Here is a 19302-nt window from a genome sequence, read left to right as displayed (position 1 = left end):
TCAAAGTCATAATTATTTGATTTTTCAACTATCCTGAACAAAACGGTTATCTGAACATTTTGATCCGGTAACTTTGGGGAAAATGAGCGGAGGAGGGGGCCTAGTTGCCCTGCATTTTTTGGGTCACTTAAAAAGGATACTAGAACTTTTAATTTCCGTTAGAATGAGCCTTTTTGCGACAGTCTAGGACAACTGGGTCGATACGATCACCCCTGGGGAAAAAAAACACACATCCTTGATGTTTCTTCCGGCCAAAAAAATTTCACCTTTTTGTAGATAGGACCTTGAAACCTCTAGAGTAGGGTTATCTGATACGCTGAATCTGATGGTGTGATTTTCATTAAGATTCTATTACTTTTAAGGGGTTTCACCCTTTTTAAAAAATAGGGTCGCTCCTTACTACAGTTCGTTACCACGAACTGTTTGAAAATACTACGACACCAATTTTCCCAAAAATATATCTAGCCGTTTTCGAGAAAAAATAATTAAATACATGTATGCACAATTACCGCTCGCTGATAGTATGTGCTACTATTGTTTCTAAAATTACGATTTTATCGCGCTTTTCAGCAATTAGCATTGGGAATTTCTCTATTTAATTTATTTAAAGGGGACCTCCGTCACTTCTTCTCATTCTTGCTTGTAGTTACGATGTCCGCCTTCCAATTTCCTTCTTTTTTCCTTCAATTTCCTTCTTTCTGTAAAAAGGCCCTTTTTTGTATCTTGCCTGTGTAACTATGGTGCTTTGTCGCATGGTAAAGTAAGACCATAAAAAAATTAATTTAATGGGGAATTAGAGTCCTTTTATCTCTTCGGTTGAGTATTTGCTGGGGTTTGGCGTAGCCGTACTATCCTAACTTTTTTGTTTCACACCATATAGTGTATACTTTTGTACCTGAAACAGAGGCGGAATCTTTGTTTTTCAAGTGACAAGGAAAGTGAAATGAAGATTTAGTTGTTTAAATTGGATAAGTAGAAATGCGTATATTGTTAAAATTTTGAAAAATGGGGAATTCAGTTTTTGATCCAAAAACTATAACTTCCAGTTATGCTGTTTTGGTAGTCGTGGTTGGTGCGCTTAAAAAAAAAAGTGGGAAAAAATGTGTGAAAGTGAGCTTAAAACATATGATTATTAATATCTTAAGAAGACGTTAAAAAGATGAAACATGGTTGAAAGATTAGCTAGAAATATGTGCTAGAAGTCTAAACAAGCTAAGATGTAGCTTTCTTTTAAAGTTGTAGTTGTATTTCATTGATCAACAGATTGCAGTAGAATAGTCGCAATTTTGACTCAACCAAGGGGAAAATCATAAACTTTGGTTTTCAGTTATGAAGAGTCCTAAGATGGGACCAGGGGGGAGCAAAAGAATTTTTATTTTGATATCCTTGGTACTTTAAGATTAGTTCAAGAGGCCTCTCTATGGAAACTTAAAACATAACGACTTAAAATTGCGCTTTCTTTTGTGATTTGCCTGCTGTTGCTTCCTCTTTCATGTCAATTCTTGTGAATTTATGCTGCATTATCACAAAATTCAATAAGACAATGAAAGTTAGCATTCATGGGGGCTTGTGTTTGACCTAGCGTCTTTGAGTGAGGGTTTGTTGTAGGCCTACTCTTAGGTAGCCATATTTCAATACCTCGATGTTATTTTTGTCCAAAAACATCTTGATAAAAGAAGTAAATAATGGTCGCTTTGAATGGACCTTTTTTTAACGTAACTTCAGTATAAATAATGTTTTAAATTACACCGTTTTTGTAAATAGAGTTTAAGCAATTCATCAATTTTTGATACTTTCACTGTTGAAAGTTTATTAAATGTTTCATTATTCTAGGTCTGGAGACGATTTTTCTGTCCTGTAATAAGGAATTCAAACAAGACTATGATATATATCATGGAACTGATTATAAGATTGAAAATCGGAACGATGAAATTGGTCCTACTTGTGAAAGGGTTAAAATTGAAGCAGATTCATTAGATGAGGGTCATTACGGAGATTTTTTATGGGAGAGGGTCGAAATGGGTGACCATTTTTTCAAAGGCAAGTTGTTTTCTGTCGTTTTCTAATAATAAAAATAAGCTAACCTGAGTTAATAGTTTTTTTTTTTTAATAGGATGATGATGTAGGTTAGAAAAAAAATTTCTGGGATTATATTTTCCGTAAGTTGTTTTGCCAAGTATAAAAGTTTCGTAATCGAAGGTTGCATACATTATTTAAGGCTCAAAGCAATTTCAATTTTGTATTTTAGGCTTGAAACAACTTTTCCCTAACAGTTTTTTTTTTTTTTTTGCAAAGGCAAGTTGTTTCTGCCAGTTGTCTAATAATAAAAAACGAACCAGATTAAAAAGAGTTGTTTTATAATTTTTTTTCATATTTTATTATGCAATCATACTAACGTTTCGAAGTAATTATGGACTGGGAAAGCAATTCTGGAATTTAAGATTGGGAACAAGTCTGCCTACCAGTTTTTTTTTCAGCAAAAGCAGATTACATTTAAGCATTAAAAGGGAAGGATTTGAGCAGATATGCAAACCTTCTCTTATAAAGGGGTTTTACTGCTCGTTTTCAGGTATGATGTCGTTTTTGATAATGGAGACTAAACAGCTTAAGATATAATTTTATTCGTTTTAGATCCACGAAAAAATTCTTTCGGTACTTTTATTTTATTTTTTTTTTTTGAAAATGTTGTTTGATATAAACAACTACCATCGCTACAGGTATTATTAATGACCTTGCTTCTTCGTAGAGCCTTATTGAATTAGCACTGATACAAAAGAAGTTCGAACTGTTTAGAAATTTCTATCGCCCGTTTTCTTTCTTAACCGGTAGTCTGCTGATTGGGAAAAATGCATACATAATTTAATGAATGAAAATATAGAGGGAAAAATGAGTATATAAACGAAGTATTTAAACAAAGAAGTGGAATCAATTAGAAAAAACCACAAACCTTAAATAATAGAAATCAGAATATTTTCACTCCACATCTGAGAGTCTTTATCATCGGAAAAAAAATGAGTAAAGCTAAATTAAATACAATAAATAAAGAAAAATGACGACAATCTGTTTGCCATATTTGTATTGCTTATTAAGGCTATTTGCAGTGATATTTGGAAATTATCAAGATGTGAGTATATTTGTTTTTCTTTTTTTTTCTTTACATGTTGTGTTTAATTTAGCTTTTCTCATTTTTTCCCAGTTGATAAATGCTCCCGGACATGGAATCAAAATATTTGTATTTTTAGTATTTAAAGTTTTTTTTCATTTTTTTTCCTCTACTTTGTTTAAATATTATGCCAGTTCTTCTTTCTGTTTCCATTTATTAAATTCTGTAAATGGGAAGGTAGTGGGGTCTAAAAATTTTTCAAAAAGTCACCTGGACTTTTAACAAAAATACCTCTTTAGGGGTCCTTCTGAGTTGACTCTATATATTTCGTATGCCAAATAATGTCCTAAACCCCACTGCCTTTCCATTTACAGAATTTAAGAAAGATAATGAGAGAGGGAGAGAACATGAGAGGGTATGCGGGAGAAAGAGAGAAGAGGAGGGGAGAGACAAGGAGAGAAGAGACTAGAGGACGAAAAACCAAGAAAAAAGAAACTGAATGAACCAAAATAAAACTTAATAGAAAAAAGATAAAGAGACATGGAATAAAAAAGGATGAAGAGAAATGGACGAAAATAAAGGGGAGTATGAGAAAACCAGTGAAGTGAATGAAATAAGAATAAGCATAATAAAATAGAGATTATTCTTTATTCGTTTACAGAGAATAAAATAAGACATAATAGAAAACAGATAAAGAGAAATGGAAGAAAATAAAGGAGAGCATAAGTAAATCAGTGGAGCGAATACAACGATCTTATTTTTATTTTTTTAATGTGCATATTTCTTTTTTTGTAATAAAAAATAACACTCTTAGAACATTACACATTTACTGTCATTAGCTCTTAAGACTAAAGAGAAGGGAAATCACGAACTTTTTGCAATAGACCTTAAGCCCACTTAAAAGTAGCTCCGGAAACCCCCTACCCCCATTCTTCTGGTTATGTCTTTATCTTAAGGCTAATTTCCTATCAAATTGATTGCGGTAAGGTTCGGTTTGCCCAACTTAACACAATTTTTGATGGGCAAAGAAAAGATTAGTGAACTTTTTATATTTAAACTCCTCATAATACGCAGAGAGCTCTGCTGTAGAATCTAATAGATGGTTTTATTATTAATGCACCAAAACAGGTGTTAGTGCCTTTAAAGTAGCATATGGTTACAAACCCGAGTTCGGCAATTGTGGTTTCTTTGAATTCAAAGGTAAATAGAAAAAATATTTTCTCTTTAAATGCCCAATGTCAAAAAATGTCTGGGTGTATCAATTTATTTGGAAGTGAATAATCTAGGAGTCGGAGGGTGCATTGAAGTTGAATATGGGCTTTCGGTATACAAATTTGCAAAGGCAAGGGACTAACATTCCAGGGCTGATCTACAACTAAACTTCTGGTGCAAAGTCCTCATGAACCGTTAGGTAATAACAACTCCTGAGTCACAGATATGAAGCAATGTAAGAAAAGATTTCCTTCTGATTGGGCTACAGCCCTCTAAAGACTCAACAAAATCCTGGCTACTAACCATGTACTAAGCCCATCAAATTTCTGTGGCTATAACTTTAGTTGTTGATCAGGTTTTTTATAACAAAATCCCACCAGCCCGTTTAGTAATTGGGGCTTATGAAGACAGCCATACCCCTCAACCCCTTCTACAGAATTTGTTTAGACGTAGATTCAACTAAGCCCTCCCCTGATTAAGTTTAAGTTAAAAATTCTCGAAATTCGGAAATTTCTTTAGTGATTGAAAATCTGACATTTATGTTATTTTAGTTTGCTAGTTTACGTACGTAGATACTGTGAAGTATTTTTACTGAAAACTAACTTAAGCAATGGCAGTGTTTTCAGATCATCAGCACTTATTGTCTAGACCCTAGATAAGACAATCTGTCCTACTCATGAACCTCATAATAGTTCAGCTTAAGTTCTACGGCCTAGGGCTCGTGGTCTATGGTCTACAGGGACGGGCTTTGGTGAAAGATAAAATGCAGTCGTTGACCTTGCTCTTGTTCCAGTTCAAAACCTCTATCAATTTGAATTTTTCGTGTATTGTCATTTTGCTTTTACTTTGTCATTCTACTTTGTGTTTTATTTTGTCATTCTACTTTTTATCTTTCTACTTTATATCTCTGCTTTTCTAATTTTTATCTTCTTTAAATTTAAGACCTATAGTAATTTGGATTTTTTGTGTATTAAAATTTTATTTTTTTTTTACTTTAGCGTTCTACTTTGTCTTTCATTCTACTTTGTGCTTTATTTTGTTGTTCAACTTTTATCTTTCTACTTGCTTTCTTTCTGCTTTTTTATTATTTTTTTTTGTCTAAACCCCTAGTAATTTGGTTTTTCATGTATTGTCATTCTGCTTTTTATTTTATAGGAAGCTCGATATTGTGGTATAGAGTGTCAGCAACATGATTGGCCAATTCATAAAAATTTTTGTCGTGAACGTCGTCGAACAATGCCACAACTAGAGCGCCTTCCTGAAAGATAATTTGAAAGTGCATGAATGGGAACGTTTCTGTGTTTAAATCATTTTCCTATTAATTTTGATAATGCCTAAACAATTGGCTAAAGTTGAAAATTGAATTTCTAATGTTTCGTGAATTTCACCATTTCAATTTTAGTCATTTGAAGAAAGCACCGCAAATCTTTAGCATGAACGTTTTACGGAGCTTAGAAATGATACAAATTACTTTTAAATAAGATGAATCAGATGGATTTGATGTTTTTTACGTATATCTTTTAAACATACCTCGGCTATAGATTTTTATGATAGCAAAAGTTTTTTATGTAAAAATTTTTGGATGTGTTTTCTAGTATTAACTTGTGCTGTTTGTAAAGTTCATAGGTATCAAAAATTTCTTTTAGAAATCACAGTTTTAGTACTAATAAATTTGTGATTTTGACCCATAGGGTTAAGACGTACAATAGAACGGAGGGGGGGGTATGAGGCTAGACTTTGTCTTATCTAACAACAATGTATTACCGCGATCAGTTTTACCAATTCTTCTTTTATTGATTGTCAAGATCTGAAGTTCAGCGTCAGCTCTTTGTATTGTTACTATCTCTAAGGTTAGATTATATGGTCTCAAGTCCACTGTTAAAATTTTTCAAATGAAAAAAAATACACAAACCCTCCTGTTGTAAGGCAGTAGCTATCTGAGCTACGATAACAGATGCTGAAACAAAAAGAGTTTGGGAACCTCAGTCTTGAAAGTTCCTAGCTTTTCTAATTGACTTCATTATTAAACAACAGTTTTTTTTAATTCCATTTAAGCGCCTTGAGAAAATTTAACGAAGTAACGGTCGCCATTAAAAAAAATGATTTCAAACATGTCATTGTATCGACAATTAAATATATAAAAACGATTTTCTTTACCTGTAGGATGTAGACCTTAAATTCGTCTGATAAAATGTGAAGATACATCCAACATTATTTGTTGTTGTAAGATACAAAACTATGTTTTGGAATTGAGTTTGCCTTCTATGACATCATTATGCTTTTTAGCTCATGCCAAGTCTTATATATACTATATACATTGAACTATATACATATATACATTATACTATATTTACATTATACATTATATACATATTATACTATATACATTATATATACATTGAACTATAGTTCAATGTAGTCTAAAAAGTCCAATAATTTTTGTAAGAAAAAAATGCATTATTATTCAAATTTTAGAATCACTGACGATGTGCTCAAGGAATCATTTGTGGGGGGGGGGGCAGTTTTGTTGTGCAAAAAGTTTCTTAAAGGAAAGTAGAACAGTTCAAAATAGGGATGAAACCTTTTTATTGACAGTGAACAGATATAAAATTTAACTGGATATTTCAAACACATATAAGTGTTCATCATCAGCAGTAAAACTAAAAGACATGAATAAAACCAAACAAAATTTATAAACCAAAGAAAATAAATTTTGTTTGGTTTTATTCATGTCTTTTAGTTTTACTGCTGATGTTGAACACTTATGTGTTCGAAATATCCAGTTAAATTTTATATCTGTTCACTGTCAATAAAAAGGTTTCATCCCTATCTTGAACTGTTTTACTTTTGTCATGGAAAGGCAGTGTGGTCTTCGAAGTTATTGACGTTTCTTAAAGGCTGATTCACAATGAGATTTTACTGATAACGATATTTTGCTGTTGTAAATTTAAGCCAATCTGATTTTTCATGAAACTATCTTTTTGGCTGAAAAATTCTAACTGGAATTCTAACTGAGACTTGAAATTCTAACTGAAAAAACTCAAAATTGGCTTGGCTGAATAATTCTAACTGGGTCATAACATCGCGAGCTATTTGGAATTATAAAATATCATTATGAATGCACCTTACCATAGAATGACGGGGAATGCTCCACGAATATTTGAATGGTAGAGGATATACAAAATTCCAGTCAACTCTACAGATGTTGCTGGATGTCTAAGCCATCGCTTCTCAACCTCAGGGTTGTGATCCCATAGACACGGGGTCACAGTCGATAAGGAAGAGTGAAATACAAATACAAGATAACCTTTTATTGATTAATTAGTATGTTTCAATGAAGTATACATTAGATATGCTAAAATGAGAACTTACGTAAAGGAATTATCATGTATCAATCAATAGCTAACGAAATAACTGGATACTACTAGCGAAACAAATGATAAGACTCGAATTACTTTTATTATTCAGGTGTTGTGAGATTACTGAGTTTATGTTAGATCTGCTTGGGATGTGGCGACCTTAGAAATTTTGAGAAAAGATGATCTAAAGGACTTCATCACTGACTAGGGAAACTGGAATCATATTCTAATAACGGACTTATTCGTTTAGAAACATTTAGAAAACCATGGGAGGGGGCAGAAAACTCCACAAAACAGCACACGAATCTCAGGCGGCATTTTATTTTTGGTACACAATATTGTAGTTTTTCCGCTCTTTCGTAAATTTTATGAAATGTTAACTTATAAGATAATATAAAATTTGCATTTGAAAGTTACTATCCCAGGAAAAAAAAATGCCGAACTAGCTTCTTGCCAAAACTACAAAATATAAATGAAACTACAATCATTTTAAAACTATCAATCAGACGCACAATTTGTATGTATAAATATCAGAAGTTCAGTAAAAATAAGGGGGGGGGGCTAATAATACGTGATACTTCTCTGTGTCGGTGCTAATAAGGGAATGAGCAGGCATTTTGACAGAAACAAATGCTTGGAAACTCTGGGAACTGAAATTCAAACCTGTCTTTGCCACCCTCGATGTAGGAATAGACAAGAAACTGACGCAACTTCAGAGGTGTCAATTCACGAAATTAAGAGAGGAGGGGGAATGTATGTTTTCAAAATCTATGAGAGACGATTTCGTTTTTTTTTTAATCTTATAAGGAAGGATATTTTGAAAATCGAGGGGAGAGGCAAAAAATCTAAGGAGGCACATGCCCCCCTGCCCCGATTGACGCCACTGCACACTTGCACGGTTGTGCCTCAGGTAGCCGTGTGTCACGATGAGTTGTTGTCTTATTCCTTTTTTTTAAATTAAGGGGGCCCGGATTAAATTTGATCACCGCTGAAATGGGGTTACCGAAGCTCCAGAAGGGTCATCCATTCTTTTACAAACTGTTTTCTGTAGCAGAGGGAAAACTAGGCACCCATATTATTCCAAATGAGTCAATCAAACAAAGAAATACGTGTTCAAATTTTTGCTAAAAATTATGTTCTTATTTGGACTATTCTCCCGAAACGAGAGCCAATGAAACAATTTTTTTGTCTGGACTTGGGGGGCTTTGGGTAAGATGTAGATAATATAGAAAATATCACATTTAGATTAGCAATCTGAATTCAATTCAATTATGTGCTTTGTTTGAGAGCGCTCTACTTACTCAATACATTCCAGGTTTCTAAATTGTGCGTGTCCCACGTAAGTGCAGATTTTCTAAAGACCAAAGATAGTGTTAGAGTTTATGGGTGATTAACGCTAGCTTGTGTCGTGTTTTTAAAATCCTTGACTGACATGAATGATCAGCAACATTTCAAATACCTGTCACTGGTAATATTTGAGCATACCAATAAGTTGATTTTTAATGCATTAATTACTGCTATGATATTTTGTTACCAAGTATTTTAAAAACTATATTTATTCATGAATATACATAATGTATATTCATGAATAATGCATTAATCAATAATGATTTTTAATGCATTAATTACTGCTGTAATATTTTGTTACCAAGTATTTTTAAAACTATATTTATTCATGAATATACAAAGTTGTATCTGCGTAGGGGGATTTAACCCCCTCCCCCCCAAAATGTTTGCCCAAATCGTAAACAAAAACTCGTAAACGTAACAAAATTGCATCTAAACAAAGTTTTGGTGTTTTTTAAAGTTTTTTTTGTACCCTCTCCCCATCTAAAAAATCCTCGATATGGCCCAGTGAATCTACTTTTCCCAATTAAATCCTCTAAAAAAAAACCTGTTTTTAGAATAACAAATGTCCAGAATCCTTAAAAAACAACTTTCAGGAAATCTTGCAATCGATAGCGAGTGATTGTACGATAATGTTAGCTAGAAAGTCTTCGAAAATCTTGTACCCGTTTGAGAAGCTGATTAAACAAGACCCCCTCCCCCTAGAATTACAGAGTTGTACCAGCCAGTAAGTAGATATATATCGCAGCTGCAGTTTGCCGTGTGCAGGTATTACATTAACCCCTTTTCTAAGGGATTTAGTTATTCTTATTTTTTTAAGTCTAAAACAAATGTTAACAAATTTTTACTCAGGGTTATGAAGAATAGCAACACTAATATGTCAGCTACTCCCCAACTCTTGAAATAAAAGCGATTCGAAGCAAACAGAAACTACTCGTATGTGAAATATTGCAGGCAACCCCTCCCAAACCCATCAGCATACATAAATGATTCTCTCTAGCAGACTTTTATGTCACTCATCAACGTGTTTTTACCTATTTTAAATTTTTAGTGCATTGAAACTATATTTGATATATTTCTACTCAGTGCTATAAAGTGTTTTGCTATCTCGATTTATATATTTAAACGACGTGGACTGCTTCTTTATGTAAACTTAAAATATATTTATATGTAACGTAACCTGCGTTCAATTTTAAATTAATATATGCTTGGATTCTCCCTTTCAGTGTACTTTGATAGGGTAGGATTTAGGAACATCCTAGGGTACAGGAGGGTCCAGAAATTATGTTTGGGGGGACTGATAAAAATTTGGATCCCAATTGGTATTTTTGCCCCTCCACCCCTGTAATTAGCACAACTTTTGGTGGAGACAAGATCCCCTAAAACCACCCATTGAATCCGCCCATGCGCTGGGTTTACGGTAATCAAGGCCAGGGTACAGGGGCTAAAGTCGTGAGGCAGAATAACCAGAACAATATCCAGAAAAATCTGAATCGAGATTCGAGTTGAACCAAAGCCTGTCAACAGTTAAGGTTAAAGGTAGATGGGGAGCGGTGAGGATAAAAAATAAAAGAAACATGGAAAGTTAATTTCCATGAACTTATTATATCAATTAATTTCATTGAAAAAAAATATCCGAGAAGACTTTGTTTAAAATCCATTAAAGATGGCTTTCAGAATAGTCAAGTGATTTCAACCTTAGCAGTTTTTCAGTAATTTTTACACTTCTCTGTTTTTTGTGAGAAGGTAGGTGGGGTGGAGTAAATGAAAACTTGGCAAAGGAAGAGAACATTTGGGCATTTGTATCTTAATTTTAAATTTTTCCCGAGTTGTTATTGGAGCGTCAAAGAAAATTCAATAAATAAAATGAAAGGAGAAAACTGGCTCAAACGATACGTTTGAGCATTGATTTTTTTATTCTGAGAACTTTAATATCTACTAATTAAATTTATAAAAAAGAAATTTCGTCGGAAAATCGTTAAACATAACTTCCAGAAACAAGTATTTCAGCATTTTTCATGTAATTTTTATACTCGTGTGCATTTTCGGGGGAAGGGGAGAATAAACGAAAAACTTTGCACAGAGAGCGAAAATCTCCGGAGCTGATATTTACCAATGCTAAGACTGTCAAAAAGGCTTTTTAGTAGCCAATTCACACAAGTCCACAAGAAAATGCCGAGTCAATTATCGAATTTTTCGATAATTTTAGGAATATAATTGTGGTTATTAAATAAGTTTTTAACATAATAAGTTTTAAATGTTATTAACATGGATCATTACTGCTTGTTTATAAAATTTAGCTTTTGGGTAAAGACCTTAACTCCTTGCAAGACTTTTTGCTCTAAAAAGGTTTTCACGTGGCAGCTACCTCACTATTCTACAAGCATACGCTTCACCCTGGAAAAATTTGCATCATGATCACTGCCAGAGTCTAGGCGTCCAGAGAAGTTCGTCAATCCTTCATACCAATCGCCTTATTCAGGGGGTTTGTACAGCAGAATTATTAATAGAAACCTTATCCTGTGGCCAATTGCCTCCTGAAACGAACTCCTGGTAGAAGTGATGCCCAAAATATCATTAGTAAATTCCTTAAGGGGTGTTCCATACGCTTCAGGCAGTAAAAAACAAGTTCGTTAGTAAGCCTGGTGATCATTACTACTGGCGTTTACTGTGGCATTATTACGGCCTAAAATACAACTAATGGTAAAAGTAGTAATGGTAAATTACTAATTGGTAAAACTAGTGATCATTACTACTGGCGTTTACTGTGGCATTATTACGGCCTAAAATACTACTAATGAATTCCTAAAGGTTAAGGAAATTCATTAATGAATTTCCATACGGTTGATGCAATAAAAAATAAAGGTAGTTGGTAAAACTAGTGATCATTACTACTGGTGTTTACTCAGTAAAAAAGGTGGTTAGTAAGACTAGTGACATGTCATCACTACTACTGGTAGCGCAAATTTGACTTTAAAAATGTTGACATTTCTTCGATTTCAAAATTGTCAACATATCTAATTTTTATCAAAAAGCAGATATCCATCAGCATGTATTGGTATATACAGCCCTGTTTATCTTGAACTAAGCGGTGAAAGCGGAACTTCAAATGATCAACTCTTTAATTCCCTGAATATTTGGATTGTTGCAAAAAGTATGAAACACGCTCTGTCGGATTAAATTTCGAGAAATGTTCCAGGTAAGAGCATAATCAGCATTTGAAATGCAGAGTGAAATAGAGGCTTGTTAAACCCATTTACAAGGTTCAAATCTTGCTAACTTCTGATAGGAGCACAAGCTCCATGTTCGCGTAAAATTCTTAAAACTGTACAGATTACCATTTGCAGAAAAAGACAAATAGCTTATGCTTATTACAGATTCGTACTTTCATCAAGACAATTCAGTCTTCACGACGCAAGGGTCTTCACACTCCTTTACAATTTGAACCTTTCTACGATTTTTGTATACACATATCGCCGGCACAAAATTTGGCCACTCCCTCTTCTAAAACAAATTTCTATGTAAATAGAAAACCTCTGAATGCACAATGAAAGATTGTCAGCCACTAAAAACCACCAGTACCGCAAATCTATTTAGATCTCACCTAAGGCGGTAGCCGAAAAAGCATTTGTCCTGGAGAGAATATTTAAAACACAAAATCCACATTTTCAAGTGACACTTTTTCCGAGAGTTGGATCCTACAGAGGTATTTAATGGGAGTGGAATGTCCCTGTGTGCAGCTCTGAATTTCCCAACAGGCTTGAAATTTATCTTATTATAATTTCTTATAACCCTTCTAGTGTTATTTCTTGAGACGAGTGGTTTCTGTTGGACAACCCTTGTACTCTTTTTTAACAAAAAATTCCAATCACATGCCTTTGCAGGCTCACAATGTCAACTTGCATAGTACATATATCTTCTCCGGGAAAAGCAAAAATTAATTAAGATACTTGAATACCATTTTTTATGAAGTAATAATGCAAACTTAAAAAACAACAACATGACTCCACCAAACTCAAAAATTACACAGAAAATATACAAACTCCCTAATCAAGTCTACCGTGTTACAACTCGTTGTAGAGTAACTTCCACAAAAGATAGTAATAGTTTAGCTTATAGAAGATATGGCGAATAATATATAAAAAAAACCTCACGTTGATTGTAGAGGAGTGTTTCAAGTTACTCCTAAAACCAGTAGAAACGCAGCAAAGCCAAGTTCTGACAGAAGGTAGCAAATTCTGTTAAATGAAAACAGCAGGAGACGTATCACTGCAAATTTCTTGTAACTGATTAAATCCGAAATTTTTGAAAATTCCCCATGCAATGTTTCACAAGAAAAAAGTTACTTTGAATACCTCTTCAATCATGAATTTTAACAACAACTGCTTATAAATGAAGCACGTAATTTTACCAGCCAGAAAAAAAAAATTGGACTTGACCAGAAACGGAAGTGAACCGAACATTTGCCCATATGAAGACAATTTGCATAGTAAGAACGACGCGAAACTCCAATCAAGGAAACCGAATATTCGCCCACATGAAGATACTCTTTGCATCAGACGAGCGACGCGAAATTCGACTGAAGCAAACCAAAAGTTAGCCCAGATGAAGATATTCTTTTCACTGAATGACGAAAATTCGACTATTGTCAGAACTTAGCTCAATTTCATATAATTACACTTATTCTAGACATAGCAAAAAGAAGATGATTTTATGTACTGAAAGCTTTTTAATAAAGACTGAAGCGATGCCGAAAGCAAAAATGAATACCGATACATTTAGGAGTAATAAAAAGCAAACAAAAATTTCACAATTAGACGATCATTGGCCAAACAAAGCAATTATTTTGAAGGAGCTAGGTACGACTCGGTTCACTTGAAAACAATCAGGTACTGCATCCTTAATTTCCTTTTATTGAAACTCAGCCAAAAAAAAAAAAATAATTACCGTTGCGCAGATGCTTTCAAGAGCGACTTTTTCAAATAGCGTTAGGCTTAAACAGGGTAATAGCGGCAACATTGATATAAAAGCAGAAAATGCAAATTCTGATTAAAACGTTAGTAAAATAGACCAAGAACTTGGGAACACAGCAAAGTTCTTATAATATAAAAGTTCTTTTGCAACAAAGTTGTTTGCTCATACAAATGAGAAATTAAGCTAATTAAAATGTCAGGCCTCTGTTTTGCTAATCAAACTGCTAAGATTTTACATCTCATAAAAAAAAAAAAAAAAAAAAAAAACATAACTAGATGTTTTTCCCTGTTATCGAAGTCCTCACATAGACAATTTCCTATTGATGGTAGAAATACTTGCTCAACTTCTTTTGAAAGTACTTAATTAATTTTCGGAACTTTTGGTACTTCGGTATTCATACTTGAGAACTCAATACTAGGTGAAAAAATAAGGAAATCACAGGGAAAATGTCTTAGGGCAAAGAGGTCAGATCTTAGCATTTTGATTTCAAAGCAAGAATCATAAAAACAAGAAAAAAGAAAAGAATCTTATGTAAAAAATATATGAATAGATCAAAAATCACTATTCTTTAATTCTATATTATGGACAAATTCGTTCTGCTCGAACCTCAATTATTCAGTCGTCGTTAAAGTTTTCTTAGAAGCTTTATCGGGTTTGCAATAAATTTAAGCAAATCCGAGATGACTTAGACCTTCTCTGGGTGATAGACCACGGCATCAATTCGGGGAAGGAGGGTGTGCGTCACCCTAGACTTTTTTTTATCCTCTTTTAAATTTTGAAAAATACCTTTTTAGAAGTATCTTCATTGAAAAACTGAACAGTGACAAATTTGTCACCTAAATTTTAAAAAAATACATTCCCCTTCAAATTTTTTTGCGAATTGACGCCACTTATGATAGATGTACGAGCTAGAGACAAGCTAAAAAAAAAAAGTTGACCTATTTATGGACAACAAATAATTAACTAGTGAAATAACAGCTTTACTTAAGGGATAAACTTCAACATTTAATTGTAGGATCAACTAACCGACCTTACCCTAGTTTTATGCCATTATTTTAAATTGAAGGCCCTTGTGTAAGATATGGATGTGTCAACTTGAAACGAAAATTATTGTGTTTTGGTTTGAACGGTACTCTTTTTAACAGTTCAAACACCATTCTAGTCAAAAGGTTATCAGGCCTGAGGTATCGACTAATGCCGCCCGGGAAATAAAAATAACAACCTTTTTCATTTATCCTTTCCTGAAACACAGTACTTGTCACTATGTAACCAAGTAACTTCAAGTTACACTTGCTTAGAACTGACCTTCTACAGGGTATGAGTTTTGACTTTTTCATGAATAATATCTGTATCCTCTTTCCAGTCCTTGGGGGGAGCGGAGATTAGAGGATATTTACAGGAAAAGTCTTTACATGGTCTGAAGCCTGTGAAGACAGATTAAGCATTTATGGACGATAATATTAAATTATTTTCAGTTAAATTAGCTCAACTTGACTATGTGCTCTAGAGTAATCTTAAGATGTAACAATATAAATAAACTACAAATGATCGTGGCACATAAACAACAAATGAAAAGAAAACCCGATTTCGCCTAAATACGGTACCGCATTTATAGGCCTTTAGATAGGCTACACTCTTATGCCTGTATACCAAGTTAAAGGCTAAAGAGTTCCTGAATGCAATCGTACTCTATGCTTCAAAATGGTCGTAATAGTCTGTTGAATTATTCGTAAATTCTTCCGGGCATAGTAGTCTACTGGATAGAATCTATTCTCAAAACTGGTAAAGTATCGTTAATACATATCAGTACCTTGGTATCTATTAGTAAAGTCTCCACCAATTTAAGTATTGAAACTGAAAATTCTGTGTTTTCCTCAAGTTTTAAAGGGCTTGGGATTAAATGGATTACTCGTAAAAAGATACATAAAGGGATGAAAGAAAAAAATAAAGAAAGAAAGAAACAAGGAAAAGAATTAAGTTGAGGGAACCAGATGCAAAATGAAATTGAAACTAAGAGCATTGCTGCCCAGTATCTTAACAATAATGTTTCTTGTATTCGTCTCGAACTTTACACTTAGGGATGAAAGAAAAAAAGAAAGAAAGAAAAAAAGGAAAAGAATTAAGTTGTGGGAACCAAAAGCAAATTGAAATTGAAACTAAGAGCATTGCTTCCCAGTATCTTAACAATAATGTTTCTTGTATTCGTCTCGAACTTTACACTTAGGGATGAAAGAAAAAAAAGAAAGAAAAAAAAAAAGAAGAAAAGAATTAAGGTGTGGGAACCAAAAGCAAATTGAAATTGAAACTAAGAGCATTGCTGCCCAGTATCTTAACAATAATGTTTCTTGTATTCGTCTCGAACTTTACACTTAGGGATGAAAGAAAAAAAAGAAAGAAAGAAAAAAGGGAAAGAATTAAGTTGTGGGAACCAAAAGCAAATTGAAATTGAAACTAAGAGCATTGCTGCCCAGTATCTTAACAATAATGTTTCTTGTATTCGTCTCGAACTTTACACTTAGGGATGAAAGAAAAAAAAAGAAAGAAAAAAAAGGGAAAAGAATTAAGTTGTGGGAACCAAAGCAAATTGAAATTGAAACTAAGAGCATTGCTGCCCAGTATCTTAACAATAATGTTTCTTGTATTCGTCTCGAACTTTACACTTAGGGATGAAAGAAAAAAAAAGAAAAAAAAAGGAAAACAATTAAGTTGTGGGAACCAAAAGCAAATTGAAATTGAAACTAAGAGCATTACTGCCCAGTATCTTAACAATACTCTTTCTTGTGTTCGTCTTGTCCTTTAGACTTGATCTTTTCCACTAAGGGTAACTTGCTAATTACTATGTCAAAAAATGACCAATCCATTTCCGGCATACAAGCTTTAGTCACACTTTATAGTTACTGCTTCATCGCAATTTCATGGATTCTCATTGATCAAAATTAATAAGAGATAGTAGGGAAATTAATATAAAAGGGAAAAAGTATTTGTTTAACGATATTACTAAACCACATTCTTTTTTTTAGTACCTTCACTGTTCTATTGTTTGATCTCCTCACTGTTTGATCTTTAATTCAACTTCCTTTTATAATAACATTGACCCATTTTGGAGTAATATTAGCAAGACAGAAAGCTGGATACCAGGGTAACAATATAAAATAGAAAATTAGAATACCTTCACCAAAAAAGAAAGTCTATAGCCAAATCTCTTAGACTGCAATTTACACTTTAATTGGAAGATTTTTTGTTCGTAGGATGTCTTCTAAAGTCCAACATAACAAAGAATCTGATGTTTAAAAAGGCAAAATCTGCCATTTTATTCTCACTACACTGGGTCAATATCACATTCAAAATAATACACTAATCCACTTTGACTACCGAATAGATTTTTCTGACAAACCAGAAACAGGCAAAGAATCCAATCGTTCCTAAAAAAAAAGAAGAGATAATGAAGTAGATTAAAAATAAAGTAATTTTGTTCCCAAAATCATTAGAGAATTACTTAAATTTACAGGAGATCGAAAATAATGTCTGTGAATAGACTCAAGGACAGCTCCTTTTTTTAAAAACAAACAAAAAGACTATGTGCCCAAACACAATAAAGAACTCCAAGGAACACTATTATTCAATATAGGAAAAAAGCAATGTCATAAAATGCATTTCCCCAATGGGATAGGGTGGTTAAATTAGAAAACAGCCTTTCATTTTTCAAGTTGGATCCCTTCCCTATCCCCAATGTGCAAGCATATTGATATACTATTTTCATTCAATCGGCAAGTAAAAAACTAAGCCCCCCGAAAAAAAGCCCAAAAACAATAAAAGTTGCAAAGGAAAAAAACATGAACCCTTAACAAAAACCAGATCTACGTTGCATGGGCAACGTTAGATGTTGCGGCAACCTTTGTTCGGCTTCGCCCAGTAAAGTGTTGCGAGAGCAATACTTTGGTTTTGTTTCGTCGCTTCGGTTAAACGCTGAAGTTGTTAATCTGTAAGGATCTTAAAATAAATACTAGGCACACGAACTCACAAAAGTGGCAAACCCCTCATTGCAACTAACGAAAGTTGCAAACCCCTCATCGCTGAAGATGATTGTAGCCTAAAAGCCGATTATTACTTACAAGTCCCCTACATGTCTTATCACTGAAACCAAATTGGTCTTACCATTAAATACACCGGAAACAAATAATAGGTTCCCCAACTAGTAAAAGTTGCGAACCCCTCATAGCCGAAAATCATTATGAGCTAACAGCCGATAGTTGCTTAAAACTCCCCTATATGTCTCACAATTGGTATCGGCCTACTATTATCGTACCTTACTACTGGAGTCGTCAACCTCTTTAAACTTTCAAACAGGTATATTTCATGAAGGAATTTTTCTACCAAAAAATGGATGACATATACTTTGATCAGCTCATCAAGAGCTAACGACTGCCGTCAAAAAAAATCTATCAATCTTAGTTCAAAAGTTGGCTTTTTTGCGGTAGGCCAAGTTTCTAACGTCATCATTTAGAAAGGAGCAAAGGATAAACTCTAATTTCTTTAGCAATGAGAGAACTTTTGAAGTTTAAGAGGCACATCTGATACCATTTGTCTACCGCAATCCCAGGTTCGAAAATCCGAATGATAAACTCAGCCAAAGTCACGAACAGAATTGGGTAGAAAAACAAGCACAAACCATCCTTTTTGGCCCGAGGCAAGAATTCTACGAAGGTTTCCAAAATGCAAAGTCATATTCATCAATCCGGCCTAAGGTCCACACTTTCCGTAAAAACCGCAGAGGTTAGACCCTTACCGTTTTCTAGGATTAAGCTGTAATCAGGGTGCTCGAAAAAAAAAAAAAAACGACGAAACCAAAGTGTTGCTCTCGCAACACAAAAAAAGTTATCGGTAAGTGGGAATAGCCGGTAGATATAGTTCCAATAACTTAGTCCTGAAGGAATTCAAATTCTGCTCTCAATATGTATTCAAGTTAGCTAGATTATAATGAGCCCAATCTTGCCACACTACCTTTCTGACTTTAAAGCACTTAAACATTTTTCAGGAGGTTTTTAAACTCTACTTACAGAAGAAATATCCTTGAGCACTAGCACGATTATTAACAAGACTATAGGAAGAAATGTGTATAGATAAGCGAATTAGGTAGTCAAAAATACCACTGCTTTTAAACAAAACAAACAAGACAGAAGAAAAACAAATAGCGATGTTGTCTTTTTCTGATTGTCCAAAAGCAACCAATAGAACAAAACACAGGATTAACACGACTTAGTGACAATTCAAGAGTTCCACAACTTAATGAAGGCAACTCAAGATATA

The 19302-nt window shown here is 33.7% G+C and overlaps 1 protein-coding gene and 1 long non-coding RNA gene across 3 annotated transcripts in view; one reads left to right on the top strand and one right to left on the bottom strand.

Annotated features, from left to right (window-relative positions):
- Positions 1 to 5811, top strand: part of LOC136037226 (uncharacterized) — a 33240-nt gene extending 27429 nt beyond the window's left edge. Inside the window, exons 4-5 of the long non-coding RNA XR_010619892.1 lie at positions 1834 to 2040; positions 5471 to 5811. This is a non-coding gene — a long non-coding RNA (uncharacterized LOC136037226). The remainder of the gene's footprint in view (positions 1 to 1833; positions 2041 to 5470) is intronic.
- The window catches only part of LOC136037222 (transmembrane 9 superfamily member 2-like), a 152565-nt gene that overhangs the window by 69407 nt on the left and 63856 nt on the right, over positions 1 to 19302 (bottom strand). The window contains exon 15 of one of the 2 annotated variants that reach the window (XM_065719824.1): positions 12969 to 17417. The exons of the other annotated variant lie outside the window; for it this stretch is intronic. Within the exon in view, the coding sequence (XP_065575896.1) occupies positions 17350 to 17417 (68 nt within the window). The 3' untranslated portion in view covers positions 12969 to 17349. Of the gene's footprint in view, positions 1 to 12968; positions 17418 to 19302 lie in introns of those variants that run through there. 2 annotated transcript variants of the gene reach the window in all.

Source organism: Artemia franciscana, chromosome 16, assembly GCF_032884065.1.
Source record: "Artemia franciscana chromosome 16, ASM3288406v1, whole genome shotgun sequence".
Classification (NCBI taxonomy): domain Eukaryota; kingdom Metazoa; phylum Arthropoda; class Branchiopoda; order Anostraca; family Artemiidae; genus Artemia; species Artemia franciscana.
This window is presented reverse-complemented; position numbering and strand designations above follow the sequence as displayed.